Here is a 19,733-nt window from a genome sequence, read left to right on the forward strand (position 1 = left end):
TTTCCTTGCATTTTCCTTTCAAATAAAGGCTATGGTTACACTTCGTCTCTTTTTCTGTTTTACATAAATGTTTGATAATTGTGGGATGTTTTTGAATGAAAACTCAATGTAATTTAGCATTTTTTAGCCTCTACTAGAGGCTGTATATATATATATATACTTATACACACATACATATATACACACACACACATATATACACACACACACACACACATATATATATATATATATATATACATACATACACACACATATATACATATACACCTATATCAATCAATCAAGGCATTTATAGAGCGCGCTACTCACCCGTAAGGGTCTCAAGGCGCGGTGGGGGGGGGGGGGGGGGGGGGGGGGGGGGAGCGGGTTGGTGGGGTTCAGCTACTGATCGAACAGCCAGGTCTTGAGTAGCCTCCTGAATGTCAGAAGGTCTTCGGTCTGCCGTAGGAGGATAGAGAGGGCATTCCAGGACTTGGTGGCGAGGCAGGAGAACGATCTGCCACTGGTGGTGGTTGTTCTTCGGATGCGGGGGACGGTGGCAAGGGCGAGGTCTGCGGAGCGGAGCTGGCGGTTTGGGGTGTAGAAGGTGAGTCTTCTGTTGAGGTATGTTGGTCCGGTGTTGTGGAGTGCCTTGTGTGCGTGGGGGAGGAGCTTGAATGTGATCCTTTTGTTCACGGGGAGCCAGTGCAGGACTCTGAGGTGGGGGTGTGATGTGGTTGTGGCGAGCAAGAATCAGGCGTGCGGAAGCGTTCTGTATGAGTTGCAGTCGTTTCAGCAGTTTGGCCGGGGCTCCTGCGTAGATGGCGTTGCCGTAGTCCAGTCTGCTGCTGACGAGAGCCTGGGTAACCGTTCTCCTTGTGTTGGTGGGGATCCACCTGTAGATCTTTTGGAGCATGCAGAGGGTGTTGAAACAGGAGGATCAGATGGCGTTGACTTGCTTGGTCATGGAGAGTGTTGAGTCGAGAATGAATCCCAGGTTTTGCGCGTGGTCGGCGGGTGTCGGTGCTGCGGCCAGGGCAGTCGGCCACCAGGAGGAGTCCCAGGCTGAGGGGGTGGAGCCAAGGATGAGGACCTCCGTCTTGCCAGAGTTCAGTTTCAGACGGCTGTTCTTCATACATTCAGCGACGGCTTTCATTCCTTCGTAGAGGTTGGTTTTGGCGGTGCGAGGGTCTTTGGTGAGGGAGAGGATCAGCTGTGTGTCGTCTGCATAGGAGATGATGTTGAGATCGTGCAGTCTTGCGACGCGTGCGAGCGGGGCCATGTAGATGTCGGGCTGAGGGATGATCCTTGGGGTACGCCGTAGATGATTTTGGATGCTTCGGATCGGAAGGGGGGGTGGAGGGGGGGAGAGGCGGACGCACTGTTTTCTGTCGGAGAGGAAGGAGGTGGTCCAGTCCAGTGCTTTGCCGTGGATTCCTGCGTCGTGGAGGCGAGTGCGTGGGGTGCAGTGGCAGACCATGTTGAAAGCGGCTGAGAGGTCCAGGAGGATGAGGGCCGCGGTCTTTTCGTTGTCCAGCAGGGCTCTGATGTCGTCAGTGGCAGCGATGAGGGCCGTTTCGGTGCTGTAGTTGCTGCGGAACCCAGACTGGGATGGGTCCAGGATGTTCTTCTCGAGGTAGTGGGCCAGTTGTTTGTTGACTGTTTTCTCGATGACCTTCGCCGGGAACAGGAGCAGGGAGATGGGCAGGAAGTTCTTGAGGTCCCTTGGGTCTGCCTTGGGTTTCTTGAGCAAGGCGTTGATTTCGGCGTGTTTCCAGCTCTCTGAGAAGGTCGCGGTCTCGAAGGAGATGTTGATGGCCTTGCGGAGGTGGGGTGCGATGGTGGCGCTGGCTTTGTTGAAGATGTAGTGAGGGTATGGGTCTGACGGGGAGCCGGAGTGGATGGTGCTTATGATTTTGATGGCATCTTCGTCGTTTATGTCAGTCCATGCGAGCAGGGGGTCGCTGTGGACGGTGGTCGTCGGGTCAGAGGTGTCGTTGGCTACCGTGGTGTTCTGGCTGTCGAAGCTGTTGTGGATGTCTGCGATCTTGCGGTGGAAGAATGAGGCAAGGGAGTTGCACAGGTCTTGCAATGGTGCGATGTCGGTGTTGGAGCTGGGGTTGGAGAGTTCTTTCACAATGTTGAAGAGCTCTTTGCTGTTGTGTGCGTTGTTGTCGAGACGTTCTTTGAAGGAGGTCTTTTTGGCGGATCTGATGAGGTGATGGTGTTGGCACATGGCGTTTTAGTGGGATGCTTGGTTCACCGGTGTCTGTTCGTGGCACCATTTCTTCTCCAATTTTCTGCAGTTTTGTTTGCAGGTCTGGAGGTCCGCGGTGAACCAGCTGGCGTTCCTGTTGGACCGTCTGTTGGAGGGGTTCTTCACCGGGGTGAGGGTGTTGGCGCAGTAGTCGATCCAGCGTCTGAGGATGCTGGCGGCGGCGTCCGGGTCAGTGGGTGGGCTCCAGGCGAGGGTGGTGGTTAGTTGGTCTTCGGTGATTTTGCTCCAGCAGCGGCGGGGGATCTGTTGGGTGCGGTGTTGCGAGGTGGGTTTCCGGAAGGTGAAGTGTATGCAGCGATGGTCGATCCAGTGGAGATCGGAGGTGTGGCTGAAGGAGACGTAGGAGCTTGCAGAGAAGATGAGATCCAGCGTGTGGCAGGCAGAGTGGGTGGGCGTTGTCCCGAGCTGTCTGAGTCAGAGGTTGTCGATCAGGGTGGTGGAGTTGGTGTCGTCGTTGTTTGAGGTGGAAGTTCAGGTCTCCTAGGAGGATGTAGTCCGTGGAGGCGAGGGCGTGCGTGCGAAGTCGGCGATGGCGTCGCTGAACTGTGGTCGGGGTCCGGGTGGTCTGTAGATCAGGGTTTCTCTGAGGGTGGGGTTGGGGTCGGTGTGGATCTGGAAGTGCAGGTGTTCTTTTTTTTTTTTTTGCAGTTTTATATAGCGCGAACTTGACCCGAATCCAATCAGGTATCAGAGCACTTTACATAGCACCAGTTACGTTACATGAGGACACACATTCATTTTTTTGTTAGGCACGGGGAGATTAAGTGATTTGCCCAGAATCATAGGATGTTCAGCGTCGTTACCGAGATTCGAACCCAGTTCCCCAGGTCCGAGGTCGAGCGCCCTAGCCGTTAGGCCAAATCCAACCGTTCGGCGGTGTTGAGGGTGTCGTTGGTGTTGGTAGAGACTTTGAGGGTGGATTTGTGGACGATGGCGATTCTTCCTCAGACTCCATTGGTGCAGTCTCTGCGGGTGATCTTGTAGCCATCCAGGATGGCTATGGCGATGTCGGGTGCCGAGGAGTCGCTCATCCAGGTCTCTGTAAGGAAGGCAACGTCTGGGGAGGATGTGTCGAGCAGGTCCCAGAGTTCGACGGCATGTTTGCGTGCGGAGCAGGTGTTCAGGAGTATGCACCGGAGGTGGTTGGGTCCTGCCCTGGTGGGCGGATTGGCGGCTCTGGTGCAGGTGAAGCTGCAGTTGCGGATGGAGAAGGGTCCATGGGTGCGTTTTGGGGCAGCCTGAAAGCAGGTGTGTTCTCGTCCAGTGTTGAGTGCGCGGAGGGTTCTGGCATCGAAGCGGAGTCTGGCATCGTGGCATTCGCAGGGGCCAGGGGTTCTGGCGCTGGGCGCGGTCCAGGCGCAGACGGGCTTGCCTTAGGCTCGCCTTTGGCACGCCAGCGGCACGACCGCACAGCAGTTGCCATAAGAAGGGGATGGGGGCGGGAGCAGGAAGGGGGCAGGAGCGGGCTGGATCGGTGGGCAAGGCCGCACGGGCAGCAGCGGCGGGAAAAAGCGCGGCCAAACACCGAAGTGCCTAACAGAGCGGGGTACACAATATCAGGGAGTGAGTAAAAATTAACAGGGTACATAAGTGAAAGGAGGCACACAAAATATGGGGTACAGGGAAAAAGAAGCAAGACAATTACGGCGGACACAAGAGATGGGAAGAGCAGTTACTGCTGGCACGAGCCCGGAGCTGGGAGGCAGTCAGGAGCGCGGCGTACAGGCGAGGCTGCTGGGGAGAGTGCTGAACTTGACATACATACATACATATATATATATATATTTAAGATCCAATCCTCAAAACGTAAATCCAGAGAGAAACGGGACAGCACAAACAAACTTTATTCGTGCACTAGCTTAATTAAGGACGACGCGTTTCGGCGTTAGCCTTTGTCAAGTAACTTCCTGTGTTCCAACAAGCCATAGAAATACACGGACATGGTTGATAGACATAAAAGAAATACTGCTATTAATTTAAGCATAGCGTGTAAAAAATACATTAATCTGAACAAAAAATCATCCTCTGTAATTCAGTTCACATTTATCGATAACAATAAATTCTATTTACAAATTCATGTAGTGAAACAAATGATGTCATGGTGATACCAAATCATTGTCGTAATTCAGTACGGTAATGTGCCATCGAAATCGACAATATAATTAGTCCCGTATGGTCAAAGAGATGTATATGCATGATGTGTAATTTCATTAATGACTCATGCGGGTACATCGTGTAAGCAATAGCGATAAAATTGCATTAAGACAAAATGAAATGTCCAATGTGTCGAATATTTGCATCAATTTCATGTACAATAAAGTTCAAGAAATTCAATCATGCTCGATTTCAACATGAATACATGTGCTTCCGTTACCATTTTTTTACATGAGGTAACATGGTGAAAACATTGACGTTGTGAATATCGCAATGTACACCACCAGCGAAAACCAATTGGACAGGAATTTCCAGTAACAGGGTTTTGGCGCAATTGCGCAACTATCCCGACGTTCCCATTCATATAGGAAATTTCATGTAGGTAAGTGCCCTGTGATGGTATCATCATGAGGTAACATGGTGAAAACATTAACGTTGTGAATATCGCAATGTACACCACCAACGAAAACCAATTGAACAGGAATTTCCAGTAATGAGGTATAAGCGCGATTGCGCAATTATCCTAACGTTCCCATTCATATAGGGAATTTCCATGTAGGTGAGTGCCCTGTGGTGGTATCATCAGTGTGGAATACAGGAAGTAGCCTTTATTTAAGTGCTAGATACTGGAAGTGTGGGAGTAGAGTGCATTATTATAAGTGAAAAACGGAAGGGTGTTAGGACATATATAGGACAGATTACATCTACCACAATTGTGGTCAGTAATACACATTACCTCTAATAGGGCATATAACACCATCCATCGATATCCTATTACCCTAACTAAATAAAATGTGAAATTTAAGAAAATAGAATACCATAACCATTAAAATCCCAGCCCAAATATATTGGGAAAGGACACGCTACTTGTTACGAGATTGCAGAGTATGGCGAGTATGGCAAACTATAGCCCTATGTGGGTTGCAAGTTCTTCCCCACTATTGAGTCCCTTGGGTGCCTTGCAGTCCAGATCTATGATAAATTTGGACTCAAGTATTCTTAAGTTTCTTTCTCGATCACCACCCCGTGTGTGTTTCGGAATTCTCTCAACTGCAAAGAACCGTAAACTGCTATTGTCACTGTTGTGGAGTTCTGAGTAGTGACGCGCCACAGGATAATTGTGATCGCAGTTAGTGATGGCACGCAAGTGCTGTAAAATTCTTAGTTTTAACGATAGCTTTGTGCTGCCCACATACTGGAGGCCACAAGGGCATTCCAGTACGTAGACAGCAAAATCGCTGGTGCAGTTAATGGTATGTTTAATTGGACGTATTTGTCCAGAGCCTGTGATATATTCTTTGCAATTTTTGCCATTTCGGTCAGCTTTACACATACCACATGTGGTGAAGCCATTAGGCATTTTCAACCACTGTGATCCCATGTCCTCATCCTGAAAGCTGTGGACTAATCTGTCTCTTAGTGATCTTGCCTTTCTGTAGGTTATCTGTGGTCTTGATCCCATGTGATCACCAATAATTGGATCTGCAGTTAATAAATTCCAATGTCTCCTCATGATTCTCTCCAATGTCCATGCACCCCTACTGTACTGTGTTATCATTCTGGGTGCATTGGACTTAATGTCCTCACCCTCTTTCTTCCTGGTGCTGGTTCTATATGGTTTAAATAATAGGTCATGTTGTTTCAAATCTTTGACCTTGTTTATGGCTGTCGTCAGGGTTTGTTCCTTGTATCCCCTTGATTTAAAGCGGGTCAACATGGTCTGTTGTTCTTTCAGAAAATTCTCATCAGTGCTACATGCACGGTGGGCTCTCAGCAGCTCCCCGTATGGTATGCTACTTTTCAATGGTACTGGGTGGTGACTTACAGCGTGTAATAATGTATTGCCGGCGGTTTGCTTACGGAAAAGACGGGTGGTAATTCGTTTTTCCTTTATTTCTACCGCAATATCCAGGAATTCACAGTAAGTAGTACTCATAGTGTGTGTGAATCGTAGATTTAAATCATTGATTCCTAATTGCTCAATGAATTCCTTGGCTAGGTTTTTCGAGCCATTCCATATAAGGAACAAATCATCTATATATCTGATCCATACTAATATGTGATCAGTATACTTCTGTAGACGCTGTGTCCATACCACTTGCTCCTCCCACCAACCTAGAAACAAATTTGCTAGACTAGGGGCAAAGCAAGTACCCATAGCGGTACCGGACCGCTGTCGGTACAATGACTTTTCAAATAGGAAGATATTGTTTTGGAGACAGAAAAGCATCATTGTTTCTAGCATTCTGTTATGCTCCCAGTAATCGGTTTCTACTTTTCAAAAAATACATGCATGCCGCTACCCCTTTGTGTTGGTCAATACACGTATAGAGAGAGCAGACATCCAAACTGATCATCATATATCCCTCTTCCCATTGTACATTATGTAGTCTACGCAAAAAGTCTGAGCTGTCTTTGCAATACGACATTAGATTCAACACATATTTAGACAGGTATGAGTCAAGAAAAATAGATGTATTTTCTAAGAGCCCCCCATTTGAAGAGACAATTGGACGCCCTGGTGTGCAGTGGTCTAGTTCTCAACATCTCACGGCCACTCCCTCAGGGCAGGTTTGCACACCCACCACACCCATCCGGCACATGCATCACAGGCCATGTGACCACGCAAATATAATAGAACGACAACGTCACATCCTTTATTGCCGGTGCTGACTAGATGGCGGATGCTCCACGTGTCTCAACCATAAAGAGTCTTTGAAAAGTTGCGCAGAAGGTTAGTCGCAACCTGATCTGTATACCCATCAGGGGCCTACCACCCCCTTGGCACAGACTTCAGATGCACAGGGTTAGTGCCACCCGAAGCTCATATGGCCTTCAGGGGCCTACCACCACGTGGCACGAACTTAACTTCCACAGTCTTAGCGGCCCCAAAAGCTGATGTGAGATATGCCGGGCCGTGGAGAAGATGATGTGCTTTCCGCCATTCATGACTCAGGACTCAGCGACATCTGTGCGATCCGCCAAGCACCTGATGTGGTCTCCGCCATTCATTACTCAGGACTCAGAGACATATCTGGGATGACTTTTGACGTGCATGTGGAGTGCCCACTGCTACACACTCCGGTGGCACCAGGTAATTATTTGTTATGTTAAAAATATTTGTACCGCGCACTTTCACCATCGGTTTCTTGGCGCTGAATAACAAATGACAGGGAGCCAGGATGAGCGAATTAGTCGTATGCAGATTGGAAAAGCAGGGTTTTTAAGAGTCTACGGAAACAGTCGTACTTGGGGCAGATGCGAAGTGCAGATGGCAGAGAGTTCCACGTGAAGGGAGCCAAAACAGAAAAGGATAGGCCACCATGTTTTTGCCTTTTATACTTAGGGATCTCAAGGAGGTTGAGAGATGAAGAACGGAGAGTTCTAGGAGGGATGTAATGAGACAGGCTTGAGGAAATAAAGGCCGGGGCTGCGTCTGAGAGGGCCTTAAAGGTGGAACATGCCAATTTGAAAATGCAGCGTTTGGAGATAGGAAGCCAATGCAGACTGTGAAGGAGGGGAGTGACATGCTGAAATTTAGGCTGGTGAAAGATCAGGCGGGCGGCTTGATTCTGCACCAGCTGTAAACGGTGAAGATGACAGGCAGGGATGCCAGCGTACAGTATGTTAGCGTAGTCGAGCCTGGAGGTGATGAGTGCCATAACAACTAAGGTCAGGGCTTCTTTGGTGAGAAACCTACTGATCTTACGGACCCGTCTGAGGTGGAAAAAACAGGCTGAGGTGACCGAGTTGATTTGTGGCTTCATCGAAAGGTCATCAGAGATGATCACATCCAGGCTTTTGACTGAGCGCACAGGAGCCGGTGCGGTCCCCAGAGATGAAGGCCAGAATGAGGAGTTCCAAGGATGATTGGGGCTGCCTACCAAGACGAGCTCAGTCTTGGTAGGGTTCAACTTCAGGTGACTATGATACATCCATTCCGCAATGGACAACATAGTAGACTGGAAATTAAGACGGGAGGAAGGGGAAGAATCGATAGAAAAGATTAACTGAAGGTCGTCAGCAAAGTTGAAAGTTGTAACTGGCGAGTTGCGGAGAGAGGCTAGGAGGGGTTGGAGGTACAAATTAAAGAGAAGAGGAGATAATGCAGAGCCCTGTGGGACGCCGCAAGGGAGGGAAGTGTAAGGTGCGGAAAAAGAGGAGAGATGGACGGACTGTGATCGCTGGTGAAGGAAGGATCTGAGCCAGTCAAGGGCCACTCCCTGGATTCCGGCATTGCGGACACGGTCGATCAAGATGGTATGATCGACCGTGTCGAAAGCCGCCGAGAGATCCAGAAGGACGAGGGCCCGAGAGGTGTTCTTGTCGGCACCCTTCCCAAGGGTGTCCATGACTGCTACTATGACCGCCTCGGTGGAGTGGAGGGGTCTGAAACCCGCCTGCTGAGAGTCCAAAAAGGCAGATTCCTCTATGAATGAACTCAGGCAGCGGGTGACATGGGTCTCCAAAATTTTTCCCAAGTAAGGAAGAAGGGAAATAGGTCTGTAATTACTGAGTGTTAAGGGATCAGTGTTGGGTTTTTTCAAGATAGGAACGATGGATGCTTGCTTAAAGGAGAGAGGGACCTCCCCTGTGGCAAGAGAGTTGTTGAGAAGAGCAAGGGGGGGGGCCTGGACATGTAAGGAAGGCTTCTCTCAGGATCTGAGGGGGGCAGCAATCATTAGGGGAGCCCGATCTGACTTTAAGAAGGAGAGAGACGAATTCTTGTGGAGAGATGGGGGGAAACTTAAACAAGGAGCTGGTGTTTTTTGGGGGAAGGAGAGGGGGAGTAGGAGATGCCGGGGTCGGAATGTTGTTTTTTATTGTAGTGATTTTCTCTATGAAATAAGAGTTGAGTGAATCGCAGAGGGATTGAGTCGGCAGAGGCTGGGGGGTAACCCTATCCGACAGGGATAGCTCATTTACGATAGAAAAGATGGTTTTCGAATTGTTATTAGAGTCCAATATAAGTTTAGAGAAATATGCCGTTTTGGTTGCCAGGATCGATAGTTTGTAAGACTTCAGAGCCTCAGTGTAGACTAGTTTGAGCTGAGGGTCATAGTGGCGACGCCAGCGGCGTTCAATTTGCCGCAGGGCGAGTTTCTCCACTTTAAGTTGGTCCGTGAACCAGCGTTGAGCGTCATGAGGGCGCTTAGCTTTGATCTTCTTAAAAGGGGCTACTTTGTAACTGGCCTGGCGTAACCAAGTATCGAGATTGTCCGCCTGAGCCTTAAGTGTGGTCGAAGAGGTAGGTGCGGTAGAGGCTAGTGAGGCGTAGAATTCGGACAAATTCGCTCTGTTCCAGTTTCGAGCCATAAAATTCTTGATACGGGGGGGGGGGGGGGGGGGGACACATAGTGTGTAAGTGAAGGACAAAGGAAATAAAATAATGGTCAGACCAAGAACAGGGAAAAACTGAAGGAGGTGAGAGGTCTAGGTCGGACGTCCAGACCTGGTCTAGAATGTGACCTTTCTGGTGGGTGGGAGTGTGAATGTGTTGGGAGAGATTCATTCCTTTTAAAAGGTCTGTAAATTCCAGCGATAGTTGGCTTTCATGGATGTCTATTTGCTCATGGATGCGGCAGTGTCTGTTTCTCTCTCTCTCTCCCTTCTATCTCTCTAACTCTCTCTCTTCCTTCTCCCTTTCCCACTACCTTTCTTACCCTCTCTGGCTTTTTTTCCTTCTCTGTGCCTCTCTCCTTTGATATGCCCATTACACACATCTTTATTTTGTGCTTTATTTTCCAGGCTCTGTCGTCGACATCCATGATCCCCACAGGAGTGTTCCGCCTTCTTGTTTTCTATTATTTTTGTTACATTTTGTTTATTAGTTTATCATTTATATATATATGTTAATAAAAAAATAAATTTTGCAGATAGTTTTTCGTTTACATATAGATTTACTGCTGTGTGACTCTTTCTTGTTCTTATTACTGTTATTTGATGGAGTCCACCATGGTGTTAAATTTTGGGGCACTTATAGTGGGAATACTGGTGATGTCTGCAGTTTACACCAACTTCTGAATTGTGTGTTAGATATATCTCAACTTTACTTCGATTGAAGTGCTGATAATGAAATGCAGACTAGCCGTTCCCATACAAACAGACACGAGGTGCACCTTTGCGATTTATTTATTTTAAATAGTAAAATCCTGTATTGAATTGCACTGAGGTAGTGGCTGCACTTACAGTGTACACACAAAATCAATTAAGAACTCTCATTGTATTTATATTGATTGGGAATAGAGCGTTAAGTGCTGGATCCTGACGAGATACACTGCTCAGTTCGTATATTGTTCTACACAAAAAAAAAATAATAATCACATCACAACTTTCAAACCAACTGCACTGCGGAACAAATTCCGGCGATAAGCCACGTTAGCACCAGGTATTTTACACCTGCTTTCTGCTGGTGTTAAGCAGGACAACTACCTGCACCATGAAACGGCACACAGCCAAGAGCCACACCAGAACACCCACAGGTGCCATAGAATCAATGAGCATGATGCAGGGATACCCATGAGGGCCACAAGACGCATCGCAACAACTCCAGGGCTGCCAATGCCCCCCAAACCCGCATCTGAGCAAGTGTGTCCCTGTGGTCATTGTCTTAGCAGGTTAGGTACGAGCCCTGCAACATCACAGTGTGCTGTCACCTCAGCGTTAGCAGTGAGCCTGGACATGTAGCTACGCACGCATCCTCCTGCATGCACAACCGGCATGTGCAGGTCTGGAGTACACAGGTCAGCGCAGGGGTGTGCCTATCCGGCAAGGGGGAACAGGGTGTCTCGGACATGTCCGTGTACAGGAGGTGCGGTAAGTGTGTCTGTGTTCTGGTGTGGCCTGCCACAAAGGCCGCAGCACTCTATGTTGTAAAGTGCCATGCACCACCTCCAAACGGCACTGTGATGGTGTAGTTTGAATGTAGCAGGACATGCGCGAATAGGCATTACAATGGTGTGCCATACGAGTGCACGAGATACAACAGTGCACCGTAGAAAAGTGTGGGCGCTCTTGGGAGGGAGGAGCAGCTGTTTGGCAATGTAACACACAGTGAACTCGTCCATGTGCCACATGCTGGGCGTCTCATCCATGATAACCACGGTCGCAGACATCCCACAACACCAACGACTGGCCTTTGTACACAACCTGTATGTATGTAGCGTGGTTTTCACTTATATGCTCGTTCAGTGGTGTGATGTTGGCGGGTTGTGTGACTTGTGCTCCTTGTTGGTGTGTTTCATTTTGGCCATTGTTTGTCTATACTTGTGCTGTACTTAATTGTGCATGTGTGCCATTCTGCCCATCTCCCCCTGTTCCCCCACTCCCTGCTTCTTCCTCTTTCTGGTGCTGTTGTGTCTATAATTGTGTTGCTCCACACAAACACATGTAAAGAACAAATTAGAATGGTTCCTTGATTCTTTTAGGTTTCAAAACTTCTCTCTATTGGTTTTTTTTTAATTTTCCATATAAACCGTTTTTTTTAATATTCAACAACACTTCGAAGTCAGAAGTGCAACCTATTCTATCAAGACCCTTTCTAGAACATTCTACAACACGTGCAGGTTAAAACATTTTTTTGAACATTTAACGGCCCGTGCAGGTTAACAGTTCATGATTGTTTTAAGTTCGAACAGTGCCTTCCAAATGCAAGTAGCAGCTGTAGTTCAGTTGAGCAAATTTTATCCTATGATATGTTCTCCACGTTGAAACTGCTTTTTCTTAACCAATCACAAAGATGCTTTTCCACAAAACGAATGTGCACCCTACTTTAAAAAAAGAATGCTTTTCAACTCCCAATCACGTATCTTTTTGTATGACAAAAAAAAAGTACTTCCCCCATCTTTAAACATATGTCTTAGGAACTGCATGAGCTACAGACATCTTTCCATACCTTCCAACCATACCTTCAAAATGCTAGGGTGGATCGTAGGACATAGCTATATTTTCAGGTGCAAGAGGTATGCAGAACACAGACGTATTGACTTAGACCTAGGTTTACAAAACATGGACATTAAATGGTTTACACAGAGAAGATTGAAGTTTCACCAATTGCTACCTTTGGTTAAAACCTCTGCATCTTCCACACCCTGACCTCATGATTGTGCATTGTGGTGGAAATGACCTAGGCACATTGACTGCTGTAGGGGTTTGGAAATGCTTATGAAGGACACCTTTGGACACCTCAGCTCAGCACCATGTGACTCTGGGCAATAGCTCACTTAATAGCTCACATAATTTCCACGCCAACCTCGAGGGCCTTCAGACCCATAGGGGTGAGTAGTTTAAGCTTTACAAATACCGTATTGATTTGATACGTGCAAATTTACCTACGCACTCCCTGTGTAACACCCCCTAAGCACCATACACAAGTTGCAATGTTCAAAACAAAAGTTCCTCCGAGTAGGTATAACTACATGCTGACACTAATTGACAGATGTGGCACAGCGGCCAGAGCACATGACTTCACAGCACATGACACACAGTTTGGACTCACGCTTTCATCCCCGACTCCGGCAGCACCTCAGCTTAGCACCATGAGACTCTAGACAATACCTCACATATTTTCCGTACCCCAGGACTTTCAAACCAGTAGGAGTCAGTAGTTCGTCCTAGTAGGTATAAACACATGCTGACACTACTTCCACAGGTGTGCTGCAGCGGCCAGGGCACATGACTTCACACCATAAGACACACAGTTTAGGCTCACGCTTTCATCCCAGACTCCCGCAGCAGCTCACCTTAGCAGTATCAGACTACGCAATACCTCACTTAATTTCCGTACCCAGCACTTTCAGACCAGTAGGTATGAGTAGTTCGCTTCACACCCCCTCTATAGCACACCCTAAACACCCCACAGAGGTTACAGTGCTCCTACCCTCTTATTTCCCACTTCTTTTGCCCTTTTTTCCCATTACTCGCTTCAACGGAATAACAAAATGGCGGCGACAATACCTCACATATTTTCCGTACCCAGGACTTTCACACCACTACGGGTCAGTGGTTCATCTTAGTAGGTATAAACACATGCTGACACTACTTTCACAACTGTACTGCAGTGGCCAGGGCACATGACTTCACAGCATAAGACACACAGTGTGGGCTCACACTTTAATCCTCGAGTCGAGCACAAGCTCACCTTAGAAACATCACACACTAGCCAATACCTCACTTAATTTTTGTAGCCTAGAACTTTCACACCGGTAGGTATGATTAGTTCACTTCGCACCCCCTCTATAACACCCCCTCTATACCCCACAAAGGTTACAGTGCTCCTACCCTCCTCTTTCCCACATTTTTCACCCTTTTTCCCCCTTACTCGCTTCAACGGAATCACAAGATGGCGGCCAACACTTTCTAGTTGCAAACGCTCGCAGCCAATCAGCAGCAAGCTCGTGCTCGTAACGCCTCAGCCAATCAGATGGCAGAAATCCCAAATATCGATATCTGAAAATTTCGATATTTCTCAAAAACTACTGAACGGATTTACACCAAATAAACAAAAGCGTGCTTTCTAGACCAAGACCCTTCTCCCTGTCAAGTTTGGGGCAATTCCGTTCACCCGTTCGACCTGTCGCCTTGTCTAAAGTTTCCTATGGAAATTAAGATTGAAAAACACGTTTTGGGACCCCCTTTTTTCTCGCCGGCCCCCCCCCCCCTTGACGAATCACCCCCAAACTTTCACCATAGGAGCTGATCTCAACAAAGAATTAGTTTTGAAAATTTCACGAAGATTCATCAATCGGCGCCAAAGTTATTGCACATAGACTGTTGCCATTTTCCTATAGTAACTAGGTCCCAACTATAACTACCTACTGGCAACCGCTGGATGTATGTATGTATGAACGTATATATATTGATATATATATATTCACGCTCAAACTTCCTGTCTGCCAATCCTTGGCAGAGCAACCAGGCACGGACCTCAATCAGACTCACAGAAAGACTTGAAACAACGTAATGTTGTGGAGAAAGCAGTGCAGTTTATTCCGAAGTAAACCACAGAATCAAACAGGGATAAATATATATACACATACATACATACATACACGTGATTAAAGGTACTATGCGCATTGATATATATATATATATATATATATATATATATATTAGCTACTGGCGGTCGCCAGTAGTTAGTTATAGTTAGGACCTATTATCCATAGGAAATCCGCAACATTCTATTTGGAATAACTTTGGCGCCGGTTGACGAATCTTCGCGAAATTGTCAAAACTGGTGCGGCGCTCCAGTCCGCGCCCATCCTGAAAGTCTCGGGGTGATTCGTCAAGCAGGGGCCGAGAAAAAAGGGGGGTCCCAAAACGTGCTTTCCCCTTGCAATTTTCCATAGGAACCTTTAATCGCAGCTACAGCTCGAACTGCTGAACGGAATTACACCAAATTTGGCAAAAAGGTAGCCCTTGGTTCAGAGTCGTGCCTTTTGGTTAAATGGTGTAAATTCATTCAGTAGTTACTGAGAAAATATATATATATATCTAAAACTTCTTCTGGAAACTAGACATCCAGGGGAGTCCAGGGTGGTGTGCCTTGTGTGAATCCCCAAACATTTTCTTAGCAACAATGCTTACATCTCAAACTTACACTAAACTTGCACATTTTCCTTTCATTTCTGTGAGGTAAACTTCTGGAAACCTCAACCATCCACAACATTCCTACCAGTCAGCATTCCTCCACTTTTGCCGATAAAAATACTACCCCACTTGTGTGGCTGGGCTTAATGCCCCAACAAGCACTAATCAAACCAGGGTCAGTAAGAGTTGATCTGCAAGACTCCCATTAACTTTGGTTTGATGACTGCCCGTCACGGGTACTATTCCCCTAGCCGCACGTGTATTAGCATTTTTATTCAGAAAAGTGGCGGGGGAGGGTGGGGGGGGATCGCTGGGTGTTAGGAATTTTGTAGATTCCTGTTGAGTCTTGAAGTTTACGTCACAGAAATGCAAAGAAAATGTGCAATTTAAGGCAAAGTTTAAGGTTTGCAGGGCACTGCCGGTAAGAAAACTTTGTTGGACCCTTGCACCCTTGACTACCCTGGGTTTCTAGTTTTCAGAAATGTCTGTTTCTCGTAGGTTGCTGAGAGTGGACATCAATCCTCAGAGCCAAATATACACTGCTACCCACCATTACCAAATCAGATAATTACAGAAACGTCCATGTTTCCATGTTATATTTCGGGGCCTTTCCTGTTGCAGACACTAGGCCTACCCATATAAGTGAGGTACCGTTTTTATCGGGAGACTACAGGGAATGGTAGATGGTTCCCCACCACCATCTGGAAGTACGTTGAAAGCACAAAAATTAGGACAAATTATCTACCTCTTTGAAAAATGCCAAAACTATGCTAAAAAAAAGGTTTTTGAATTCAGCTGTGCATGTTCCTGAAAGCCAGGAAAATTATGTTTGCACAGCAAACCTTTCGTTAGTGCCATTTTTAGGAGAAAATTCAGATCCTTTTTGTGGAGCATCTTTTTCCTATTTTTCCCAAAAAATCCCAATTTTAGTTATAGGATATTTGGTATTCATCTTGTCAAGTACTGTTAAGCTGGTGGATACATCTGAATGTCCTAAATGAAAACTCATGCAACGAAAACAGGTTGAAATAACTATATAATTTCTCAACACTATACCTTTGTCAGAACATGAAAAATGTACGGATACATCAATCCTTTCTTGTGCCTGTGCTCTGCAACTCGTAGTACTTCAGGTGCAACAGGAGGCAGAGGAGGTGTGGTAATGTCCATGTGGTTCCTAGTGGGCATTGACAGCAGACATGGGATTCGTACGTTGCTGGCTTTGTTCCCCTTAGTTTCAACCGTCTTGTTTGTTGAAGAGGGAGCTGAGGGACCTTCTGTCTATAAATATAAACAATATACAAAAACAGAAATATCAGTCTATCCATATTACTACAATAAAATGTGTCCTCAGGTTTTCATCCACCACAGCATTCACATTAGACTAAGGGCACATTTTCAACCGGGAATGTTACAGAACGCAAGCAAAATAATTTCTGAAAAACATCTTGGTAATAGCCATTATCTGCTGGTAGAGTGGAGCATAGAGATCTGATAAAAAACATTTAAAAAACCAAAAAATCTGAAATTGATGAAAGAGCAGAAAAAAAGCTAAGTAGCCAAAATGGCCTCCTTACATTTTACAACAAAATGGTGCCTATGAAAACACTTCTATCCCGTCCACTGAAACATAAACCCTATATGATGTAATGGGAGGTAGCTGAGTCAATAAGATGGTCGCTGGATTCAGGAGCCTCTTCTTTACTCGTGCTCCTGGATCTGTCAGCGGCCTTCGATATGGTGGACCACTCCATTCTGGTCAAGAGATTACATGGTGCAGGTTTTGATGGAAAGGCGCTGGCCTGGGTGTCATCCTTCCTGAGCGGCCGCACGCAGAGAGTCGCCCTTAAGCCATTTGAGTCTTCCCCACTTCCGCTGTGGTGCGGAGTCCCTCAGGGTCTGCCCTGAGTCCATTACTTTTTAATCTCTATCTGGCCCACTCTTCTCATTAACGCAGATGACACCCAGCTGTTCTTTTCTTTTAAGGAGCAGTCTGCGGAGGCTTTCAAAAACTTCAAAGGCTGCCTGCGTGACATAGCCATTTGGATGAACACCAACAAATTAAAGCTTAACGCAGGAAAGACCGAAGTTATGTTCTTCGGTGCGGGCTGTATCCCCGATGCGGATTTATGGTGGCCAGAGGAGATGGGTCCGCCACCCTCCCCCGCCAATTGCATTCGTAACTTGGGTGTAAGATGGGAGCTGGATCTTTCTCTCCTAGCTCAAATTCAGCAGGTCTCCGCAACCTGCTTCAGAAAACTAAAAAACGTACGGAAAATTTTGCACCTCCTCCCGGAAGACTGCAGGAAGATAGTTATCCATGCCACAGTCACATCCAGACTGGACTATGCAAATGGCCTTTACCTAGGCCTCCCCAAATATGCTATCCAACGCCTGCAATTGGTTCAGAACGCGGCTGCGAGACTGGTCCGCCGGATTCCTTCCGACATCATGTCTCTCCGCACCTCCGGCTGCTCCACTGGCTACCGGTGGAAAAAAGAATTATCTTTAAGGCTCTGACCCTGGCCTATAGGGCCTTGCATGGAAACTGCCCACGCTATCTGAAGGACAGATTATGCCCCTACCAGCAGGAGCGATCGCTACGTTCCAACTCGCTCAACTTACTTCACTCCTTTCGTTTTAGAAAATCACGGCGGGGTGGAAGATCCTTCACGGTCAACGCGGCATCACTTTGGAACCATCTGCCTAGCCATCTACGGCTGGCAATTTCAGAATCCTGTTTTCGGAAGGCCCTGAAAACTTGGCTCTTTGGTTCAGTCTAATGGTTTCTTCTGGAGGCCGGTCTTCTCACCTTTTATGGCTATCTAGCTCTCTCTACTGCTAGCGCCGGGACACCCCTGCTTGGGGTAGCTGTCGCGCTCTATAAGCTTCAATATTATTATTATTATTTCGTCAGATGGGATTTATATTTCGGCAGATGGGATTTATATTTCGGCGGATGGGATTTATATTTCGGCGGATGGGATTTATATTTCGGCGGATGGGATATCAGTCACCATTGTGATGGAGTAACCCGTCCGCCGAGATCTAAATCAGTCCCTTTGAAACGAAAGATAAACAAGCAGGTACTTAAGATTATTCTGCATGTAAAATTGCATTCAATTCTGGAAGAGAGGGGGGCATGGGGGCCATTAGTAAGGCAGTGGCTAGTAAGGAAGCAGTTTAACATCTCTACCTAAAGAATCAGAGACTGCTTTGGTTAAATGCATCTTTGCAAATACATGCATACAATAATAAAAATGAAATATATATCCTACAAGTATTTATAAGAAAGCAGAACATGTCAAGCACAACAATACAAAAAGATCAAATAAACACCTTGATCCAGAAAAAAAAACCTCAGACATGAAAATGATATATCTATTGGTGAAAACAGCCGGCATATTAGAAAACATGTTTGACCATGTGCATGTAAGGTGCTTTTATTCATTCTCTGTGTACTAGTTGAATATTGGGAACCGCAAAACTAGCAGAATAAGTACATTTTAAGTCAGTTTCCTAAGTCCTAACGGGAGCAGTAAGTGTAGCACATGTTACAAAGGTTTGAGCTTCCTCATTCCTCAGTAAACACACATGTCAAATGCCCAAAAGGCCTACACATCAGTCTCGTTTTCACTTATCAAACTTAATGGTTTGAGGAGGCTCAGATACGGCTCTAGCATAGTAACGTGCGGTTTAAACCAGTGTCCTTGCACTCACCAATTTACAACTGCACAAATGGGCCCTTAACTACTCGTCCTTGATGACTGCATGTTCTTAGAGATGATCCCCCCCCAAATGTGTTCACAGAGATTGGGCATGCAATATGTCACTTATCAAAATTAGTTATTGGGGGACAGCCTCTCGCGGGCACTAGCAATGCAGGTCTAACTACAGAGATCGAGAAAAGCTATGACATTCACAGGCTGGCACCACAGGGTCAGGAAGGAGAGACTCCTGTGGGTTGGCCCAGTGCTAGGAGATGAACCGAGGCAGAAGTACCTCCATAAAAGGGATGAACAGGCATCACAAAAATAAGTGGTGTGTTGGAGCAGGCCTTCTGAGCTAAGGACTTTCAGACAAACTAATAACTAATGTGAACTCTCTGCCCCTTCAGAAATATAAATATATCCAACTGAGAGATGCTCTGGCCACTCCTTTTAAAGACTGAACCAATTTAGCTGTACTATAAGGTACAGTCAAAACGACTGATAAGGGCAGCAACATCTGCCTTAAACAAAACCTTAATAATGCACCTGACTGCCTACACCAAATTAGAAGCTCACAGAAAATGGACAATCAAATCTGCTTGTGTTCCTAGTTTGACCACTAAATTACAGAACCTATGGAATGGAAGGCATTCATTGTATAAACCAGAATTCACAAAGGATACCCAAGACCTCAGTTGCATGGTGTTGGAAGTTTATAATTGCTGAAGAGTAACCACAGATTTCAGCCTACTTTTTCTGTGTTGATGTTTGTTGGCCATATGACTCTGCACACTTTACTCCTGCTAACCAGTAGTAGAGTGTTTGTGCTCTCCCTTCCAAACCCGGTAAAATTGGTGAAGAACTAATTGGCTCTCTTAATTTACTCATCAGTCCCTAGAAAATGGTAACATGTACCCAGGGCCTGTAAATTAAATGCTACTAGTGGACTGCAACACTCATTGTGCCAGAGACTAAGGTAGCATGTAAAACAGGTCTATTGGGTCTGCCACTGCAGCTTGGGA

At 46.5% G+C, this 19,733-nt stretch overlaps 1 protein-coding gene across 2 annotated transcripts in view; it reads right to left on the reverse strand.

The window, feature by feature from the left end:
* The window catches only part of FAM120A (family with sequence similarity 120 member A), a 439,339-nt gene that overhangs the window by 205,447 nt on the left and 214,159 nt on the right, over positions 1-19,733 (reverse strand). For both annotated transcript variants that reach the window (XM_085624582.1, XM_085624581.1), the window contains one exon: positions 16,058-16,282. In XM_085624582.1, the coding sequence (XP_085480708.1) occupies positions 16,058-16,282 (225 nt within the window). The remainder of the gene's footprint in view (positions 1-16,057; positions 16,283-19,733) is intronic.

The sequence above is a fragment of the Triturus cristatus genome, chromosome 9 (assembly GCF_964204655.1).
Source record: "Triturus cristatus chromosome 9, aTriCri1.1, whole genome shotgun sequence".
Lineage (NCBI taxonomy): Eukaryota > Metazoa > Chordata > Amphibia > Caudata > Salamandridae > Triturus > Triturus cristatus.